Source organism: Ziziphus jujuba, chromosome 7, assembly GCF_031755915.1.
Source record: "Ziziphus jujuba cultivar Dongzao chromosome 7, ASM3175591v1".
Lineage (NCBI taxonomy): Eukaryota > Viridiplantae > Streptophyta > Magnoliopsida > Rosales > Rhamnaceae > Ziziphus > Ziziphus jujuba.
In genome coordinates, this window is record NC_083385.1 from 4,027,058 (window position 1) to 4,036,083 (window position 9,026).

At 33.0% G+C, this 9,026-nt stretch overlaps 1 protein-coding gene across 3 annotated transcripts; it reads left to right on the plus strand.

Moving 5' to 3' along the window:
• Positions 1-3,504: 3,504 nt before the first annotated feature.
• Positions 3,505-6,144, plus strand: LOC125423658 (Golgi SNAP receptor complex member 1-2). 3 transcript variants are annotated; one of them, XM_048478413.2, is made up of 6 exons: positions 3,505-3,841; positions 4,775-4,971; positions 5,189-5,278; positions 5,400-5,474; positions 5,659-5,811; positions 5,881-6,144. In XM_048478413.2, exons 1-5 carry the CDS (start codon positions 3,709-3,711, stop codon positions 5,797-5,799), a joined length of 636 nt encoding a protein of 211 aa, XP_048334370.2. In that variant the 5' UTR covers positions 3,505-3,708; the 3' UTR covers positions 5,800-5,811; positions 5,881-6,144. The 3 variants fall into 3 exon arrangements, with proteins under 3 accessions (XP_048334370.2, XP_048334368.2, XP_048334369.2); XM_048478411.2 differs by having other exon boundaries at positions 3,506-3,841; positions 5,659-5,788; XM_048478412.2 differs by having other exon boundaries at positions 3,510-3,841; positions 5,403-5,474; positions 5,659-5,788.
• The last annotated feature ends 2,882 nt before the right edge of the window (positions 6,145-9,026 follow it).

Sequence of the window (9,026 nt, forward strand, 5' to 3'; positions counted from 1 at the left end):
ACATTGAATACGATTTGGCTTTATAATTTGTGGGTACGGAAAGCTATCAAATGCATCGGATGATATAGCTAATACCATTTGATTGAAGTATGAATTGAATAGCTGACACATACATGATACATCGTGGCTTAAAATTATATGTTAAATATAACGAGTAGTCAAAAAGAAGTGAATGAGACTTGATAACAATCCGAAAAGACAGCTTTTTTTCAAAAAGATAAAAGAATAAATAATGGGGGGGAAAGAAAAAAGATATTCCTTAGATGAAAAGCGATGATATATGAATTTAAATTAATCATCGGCAGCAACTTTGTAATTTTATATTGTCATGGGACATAAGGATAAAGATTTGTGGTCTGGCTGTTGCCTTCACACGATTTGACATTTATCTACTTTTCATGATTTTCTTTCTTAATTATTATTTCCTCACCCACCCCTAAATATATACATTAATAAGTTCGAGAAAGCTTAGTATAATTGGCTCTCGTCTTAAAACAGTCGAGTTTGGTCCTTTTGTTTTATTTTACATGATCATATATATATAAATCATATATATATATATATGGACAAAGCTGTCTGTGTACGCCACTCTCTCAAGTAGGTATGATATTCTTCAATCTATAACTCATAGTTTTCAACAGTTTCATATATATAGTTCTAGCTAAGCACAAAAAAAAAAAAAAAAAAAAATGCTAAAGACAAATATGTCTCTGCAATATGTGATTTGCCGTATATCGTCAATCTGTTTTTTCACTTGAAAGGTATGTCTTTTATAAACCGAAAGGAGGCCAAAGAATTAGGAATCAGCGTTTAGCCATATCCTGATATTCTTGGTATGTACAAGAATATGTAATTTGCCTTATATTGTCAACTTAATCTCCTATATAAATGTATATTTGATGCTACTACGTACAGTCTACACGGCCTTCTTTAAATATTAATTTTGGTATTTGTACTTTACGCTAAATAAATCAACAAATTTCGTCCTTGTTTCTTGGGCAATATAGTATAGTTAACAAATCCATAAATTTTGTCTTATACTCATTGTTGCCGTTATATATGTGCGAGTACGGACACATGTACACGTGAACTCATGGCCCGGCCCTTTGTACCATGTTACACAAAATTCCTTATTCACAAAAAATAAATAAATAAATAAATATTTAACAAAATTCGCAATATATTAAGTTAAATTTAATTTCTTAATAAACTATATATATATATATTGATCTTAACCAACCTTTTACTACAAATTTAAATTAATCATTGTAGTTTGATGTGCATGATAAACTTACCAGATATTATGATGGCCCTGGATGAATTTTGTAAGATTACTTCAACTACAAATTCAAAAAGAATAAAAATAGTAGGTAAAAGGTTCTGTTTGGAGCTACCAGCCATGTATGCATGCCGTTTAGTTAATTAGAGAACACTAATTTTAGTTTGTGATCTTATCCATACTTAAGTATGTGGTGATTGTCGTTATTAATTATATACTTATCAGCACAATGAAATAATTATGATATATAATTTGATTGGGTGTTGTAAATTAACTTAGGCATATAAAAAATGATTTCTTTTTGTACTTTGCGTACGTAGTGCATACCTTCAATTTGTTAATGCAAATTGATCATCGATATTCAACCTTCTCTGGAGGAAGACTTCTATTCAATCCAAAAGACTGTAGGACCGTCAATATAGACTTGTATATATATATATATATATATATAACTCATGATTTTACGTGCTTGTCCTTCATTCGTATATTGTCTATTACTGTACTAACTGATAATTGTAAGTTGACTCATGACTCGGCGGACGAATAATGGAAGATGTCCACATCTTAAAAATAAGAACAACTTTTCGATCGAATATTGGTTTGGGAAATATTCTTGCTCTTAATTGGTTTAATTTTCAGATATAGATAGAGTGAATAAGAATCATCTATATCCAAACCAAACAATAATATCAAAGGTAGCTGGCTAAGCTAGAATGTTGCTTGTAGTCTACATGGTTGTTTGGAAAAGAAAATCCCTGCTTCATTATTGGAACTCCCTCTCTACAAAACTGTGGTGTCGTGCCTAATAAGGATAATTTAGTCTCAAGTCAATATATGTCATGTGTTTTTGAATCAACATTATAATTCACAACTCATTATATATGGAGGAGAGGGATTTTACCCAAATCATGTATACTTAATTCTTTAAGTAAGAATTTCGTACCTGAATATGATCGATGAATATGTTTTCATTTATAGGTGGCTTTAATGGGCTTCATACCTCTGGGTCTGCTCATGAACCTTGAGCTTAATTAAGTTCGTATTCTTCGGCCGAGGATTTTACCCCATACAATTATTTCAGCTATTAATTAAAACATATTCTTCTTTATTACTTGGTTTTTAGGAAACTTAAATTAATTATTAAGTGGAATGTATGGAGATAAATTGAAATTTCCTTTGTAATTCACTTGGTTTAAACAAGTAACAGTAGCTCAGTAAATTATTCAAACGTATTGCTTGACGATAAAAACGGTAAAGAGTTGAATTATGGCAATTTAAAGCCACATTATGGTTATGGCAACGTAAAGTAATTAAAAGGCCCTGTTCAGATTCAAATTCAACCACCTTCCTTGTATATATGAGTATGAACATGTATTAGCCGTTTTCCGTAGGTTCCTAGTATATATGAGTATGAACATGTATTAGCTGTTTTCCATAGGTATGGCGTAAATTATAGTCAATTAGACCAATTTTTTTGTCTTTAGATTTTGATTATATATTTCAAGCTTTCTAGAACTCTTATTTTTATATATTTATGTCTAATTTCATTATATCCTGATGGGGTAACTAACATAAGACTTTTCCAACATTTCAATTACTTTATAATATATATATCTTCATTTATTTGACCATTAATTGATGTAATGGGCATTGTTAATCGACAATGTTTAACACGGAGGAAATTAAAATTACGGTGCTGTTCTACTGAATTCTTCATGAACTATTCTTCGTCTTCTTTCTTTATTACTTAATACATATATATGCAATTCATTACTAACAAAACTGAAAACCCATTCTCAGTCAATTCCTAGGCCTATTACGGTACTGTTCTACTGAATTCTTCATGAACTATTCTTCGTCTTCTTTCTTTATTTTTTAATACATATATATATATATATATACACACACACACACACGCAATTCATTACTAAAAAACTGAAAACCTCTTCCCATTCAATTCTTAGGCCTATTACCTAGCCGCCCGTTGTATGTGGATTGGACTTTCGAGACTGTAAAGGCCCAAGACCAATGACAACTAGGAAAACCCAAGTATCTTGAGCTTTCACATTCTCAGCGATAGGTCCTATAGCCTGTCTTTTGAAGTCTGCCAAATGTCCAAATCCTTAGGAGAGTGGACCCTCATAATCATTGAAATGAAAAGCCCAAACCAACTTCCCGAGTCCCCTCGATTCAAATATCTTCTAGATCAATGATAAGTCCACCGGATCGACGGACCATATTTAACCACATACATCCGGTGAGACTACCTGATCTTTTTCACTCTGCCCGCAAAGCGAAGAGCCAAGCCAGGGTGATTGAAATGAACACAGTGAGAATCAATCTCCAACTGTAAATAACTGAACCCAAATGCCCGCAATTGGATCATAAGAAAAAAGGGTTGGATCCGGATTTGAATTTGAGAGATCCAGATGACGGATCCGAATCTGGAGTTGCAGGAATCAGGTTGGGAGGAGCTGAGGAGGGAGGCAAGGAAGATCGAAGGCGATCTTGACGTCAAGCTCTCTTCATATGCCAAGCTCGGCGCTAGGTTCACCCAAGGAGGTTCGCCTTTTTATCCGTTCTCTGTTTATGGGTCTCTGTTGTTCTTTGTTTTATGTATTGCCTTGCAATTTTGGCTATGTGAACTGTGTACGAATTGGATTTTATAGGTTTTCCATTGTCGAATGTTGATGGATTTGATTAGTTATTCTTTAGAGTATGGAAATTCGAAGAGAATATATCTTTGATTCTCTGTTTTTTGTGCTAACGAGGCGAAATTGGAGTGATCCATATGCTGAATTGAAGATAAAAAGAGAGAAAATTACTTCGAAATTACGACTATTGTGGTACGGAGAGAAAGTACCCAATTGGAATTTTTAGGAGATGATAAGTGAATTGCAGCGATCTACATTCTAGTGTCGTATAGACTTAGGTGTAAAATGATCATTTTTTTTTTTTTTTAATTTGGGGATTTGCCGAGAGAGAAAATTAGTGAGAGAAGAAGATTTCTGTTCTGTTGTTGTAAAACTGAGAGATTTTCTTTTAGCAGGGTAATAATGCCGTGGTCCAAGTGTAGGCTTAATAGAGGGGATGCTGAAGTGATCATATTTGGACTTGTTTATAAGGTAGCTTAGCAATTTGTTCGTATATGTTTTACTTCCTTTTTTTTATGTGGTTCAGCAAAGTTTTTTTTTTTCATTCATGTTTGATATTTCGTTGTTTCAAAGACTTTAATTAGCTCATATTTTCATTTTTGTTGCTACCTTGAGTTTTGGACTTTCATGGCTTCATTGTACAAATTTTGAGCGAAACTTTCTATAGATTTGTTGGTTTTCAAATGGGGATTATCAACGTATGGATGGTTACATATGGTTTTATTTTTTTCCTACTAGATGCTTCAGGTGTTTGAGTTGTTACCTGAAAGTTTTGAAGTTAAATGCAATGACAGATTGGTTTTGCTGCCTGTCTTTTTGATAATATATGTTTTGGGATCAGGTTATGTGGATACTGGATCACCATCTGTTGGTTCCAGCAGGTCATGGAAATCCATGGAAATGGAAATCCAATCCTTGCTCGAGAAGCTGCTCGATATAAATGATTCAATGAGTCGATGTGCTGCATCTGCTGCACCAGCTACTTCAGTAACTCAGAAACTCGCTAGGCATAGAGACATATTACATGAGTTCACCCAGGTTTATTATTATTATTATTATTATTTTTAGTTTTGAATATTTTAAAGAAATTTGAATTACTAGCGTCTACCTATTTATAATTTGTAGTTTCTTATAAGCCTAATTTTATAAAATTTTTTGTTGATGTCCAATTGCAACTTAATTAATCTTTCATCATGTTTTTTATGTTTCCGACCACATTGTAACTCAATTGTTCAAATGGTGCATGCCTTTTTAGGAGTTTAGACGAATCAAGGGGAACATAAACTCAATGAAGGAACATGCAGAGCTTTTGAGTTCAGTCAGGGATGATATTAGCGAGTATAAGGTTGGTATTTTCATCCTTTGGATTATCTTGTTTATAAAGACTTCTCTTATTCTTTTTCCTCTATCTTGGACCTTCTATATTCTTGTTTTTTAAAATCATATTTATTCTACCTGCCTTCAAGCAGGCATCTGGGGGCATGTCACCAAGAATGCAGTTACTGCGGGAGAGAGCTTCTATACATGGAAGTATATCTCATGTAAGAATAACACTATTTGATAGTAATTTATCTACCCAATTACCAGCTTTTTTTTATTATTTATTTATTTTTGCTCTTATTTATCTGGGATACAATTGCACTGTTGTAAACTAATCTGGTTAATCTGCAGTTGAAATCTTTGATCGTCCCTCCCCATTAAACTGTTGGTTTTACTTTTATGCAGATAGATGATGTGATTGGTCAAGCTCAAGCGACAAGGGCAGTTTTGGGTTCTCAAAGGTCTTTATTTGGAGATGTTCAAGGGAAAGTGAAGCTTCTAAGTGACAAGTTCCCTGTTATTCGTGGCCTACTGGGTAATTCATGAAGAAATATGATGGTATAATTTCCATATCTTAGTGTTGTTGCCTTTTTGTTTATTAATTCATCTTCTAACTGACTTTTGCAGGTTCAATCAGAAGGCGAAGATCAAGAGACACTCTAATTCTGTCTGCAGTCATCGCTGCTTGTACCTTGTTTCTTATCATCTATTGGCTTTCAAAGTAATTAGAAAATGTGATTTATTGACACAGAAATTATTTATTGTTGTGCTTAATTTTAGGGAATTTTGCTTCTATATTTCAAGACAAATCAAATCCACTGTTCCAAAATTTTGTGGTACTTGAATGGTGTCATTGCCCAAAGAATTTAACTTTTCTGGTTTTCCATTTCCCGAACTGTGCAATTCATTTCTATTTAGCCCGTCCAGAGGAAGGGTCTAATGAAGTGGCAGGGGAGAAAAACCTTTATGTTTGCGTTAACAGGTAAACTTTGCTTCAAAAGCTGATAATCATGCCGAAAGTGAAACAGTCTTGGTCTAGGCAGGGGAGAAAAACCTTTATGTTTGCGTTAACAGGTAAACTTTGCTTCAAAAGCTGATAATCATGCCGAAAGTGAAACAGTCTTGGTCTAGGCAGGGGAGAAAAACCTTTGTGTGAACAGGTAAATTTTGGTTCAAAAGCTGATAATCATGCTGAAAGTGAAACAGTCTTGGTTTAGATGAGTGGTTTTGACAAATTGAAAGCAAACCCAGTTTACAAATCAAAACCGTTAAAGCTTTTAAACTGACGACCACAGGAACCTAACTTAGAACGCATAGACCTTGTGAGTTCAAGTTTTAATGGAGCAAGTGGTAGGTAAAACATCGTTGCTTTGATGAACGGTCAATCAACTCTGTCCGTATCAAAATTCTTTTTTATTGTTTTTGTTTTTAGATACAGGTACAACGTATTTGGTTATGCCATACGGATAGAGTGATTCTTTTTATTTGGCTAACAGAACATTCATCGTTTTTTTTTTTTTTTTTTTTTTTGGTTGGGATAAAAAAATGATCGAATTAGTTGGCCTTTTTTCAAATGCAAATAATTTCTATTTAAGTTTTCTTAAAAAAAAAAAATTTTCTATTCAAGTCTGGGCAATATATTTATGGAGGCTAGCATGGAAGCTTTAATTTGTTATAAATGGGAATTGAAAGGACCAAACGTAAAATTAATTTTGGGAATTAATGAATTGAGGAATTTATATGCGTCATTTTAATGCTTGGACTTTTGTCAAACATCATAGGCGCATAAAAGGACGAAATTTCGAGGGTGAACAGAACATGGAGAATAAAATCCATTTCTAACTATATTCTGTTACCATGACTCCTAATTTCCCTCAGAATCTAACCAAGCTTCCGTATTGCTCTTTCAACCATCGCTGGCACAGTACAAGTAGCATATGATTGTTACCTTTGCTCAAGAGACAATGACAATGAAACAAATTAATAAAAAATTATATAAAAAAATTAAAAAATAAAAAGAAGAAGAAGAATAATTCAGCTTTTTTGGACTTTTTGATGGCAATCGTTCAAGCTTTGCATATATGTCTTAGTTTTGGGATGTCATGATTCAAAGGATGGATTGAAAACGTTTATCTACTTTTATGCAAATCCTTCAATAATAGAGCATGTAATTAATTTATGTTTTAAGTAAAAAAAAAACAAAGTACAAAACATAATGATGGTCCATATCTAGTAAAACAAAGTACATATCTACTTTTACTTTTTCCAATATTTCAGATATATTAATTCATAAAATTTTTTGATAATATCTTAGCTTAAAAATTCTCCCAGCAATAATAATAACCTTTATCTTTTATTTTTGTAGGCAAATTATGATTCTTGTTAATTTGTTTTAAATTGAAAAGGGATTAGAATTTAAGCGACACCACACCAACCTGATAGCAATTAAAAGAGGTTTGAGGGCCAAAGGAGGAAGCTGGAATCGAACTATTTTAAGAAGAGCCAGGAGACGTGGCAGCGCGGAAGGAAAGGCAACAAGAAAATGGATCTTACTTTTCATGACTTCTGCAACATAGTAGCATGGAAAAGAGAAACCCCATAGCCTGTATACATATATATATATATATATATAGAGAGAGAGAGAGAGAGAGAGCTCGACTACACTCTATACAGAGTTTTTGAGTTTACTGTACACCATGCAGGTATACCCACCCTACTACTCTGCTCCACATGCCAAAATCACTGTACATCTGTATGGATCATCATCTTTATTGGATTTCTACCCCACCTCACACACACAAACAGAGAGCTTCAGGTTATTTAAGAGCAGGCTATTTATCTAGCATTTGTAGATGTACTTGTTTGTATATAAATGCCAATTTTTTTTAAAAAAAAAATATTATATGTATATTATATCCTGACAATTTTACATGAATCTTTGTCGTTGTGCTAGAGACTATAGAGCTTAGCTTAGCTTAGCTTAGCTTAGCTTAATTAATTAATTATAACTATTGAGTCTCCACCGCTAAACCTAGTTAGCCTAAGGCTCTGTAATTCTTGCTGTAATATTTATGTTCGTCAATCTGAATTAATTTATTATGCTACATGATATAGAAAGAAACGCGTAGCTTCTACACCCTTTTTACACATTTGTTTGGTGAATACACCCTTCATATATATGTATTTATGTATATGAAACTCAAATAATGTTCATAAAACGGAAAATGTTGCTATAAACAAGCGAAAATCTTGATTATTAAACAATTGTTCAAGATCAAGCTTGTACTCAACCATATGAAAGATCAAATTTGTTTCACATGCAGTGCAGGTAATCTTCTATGTATGAAAAGCGCAATAAAAGGGCTCTGCAGGTGATTAAAAAAACAAATGGGTAATGTGCATTCTCTTGTAAATAATAGTAGTAATAGGTCTTTTTAAAAAAAGATAATAAGACGATAGATAGGAGGAAGGATGGTGTGGTGAGGCGAGAGGGCGGTAAAAAAAGAAAAATGGGGCCTATCTCAAGTCATTGTCAGGTACGTTCTCAGTACATTTCTATATCTATACTATCTGCAAATAGGTGCAGCTCAACAGAATAGGACAAAATTTTCCACGACCATTTTCCTGTTTTTCATCAATATATATTTGTCCAATTTTACCCTTAACAAATATGAAATTATTATTATTATTAGTATTATTATCTCCGGTTGCATTTAAATTAGTTTGATTTTTTAAAGTTAAAATTATAAATGACAAAGTAAAGCTTTAGCATT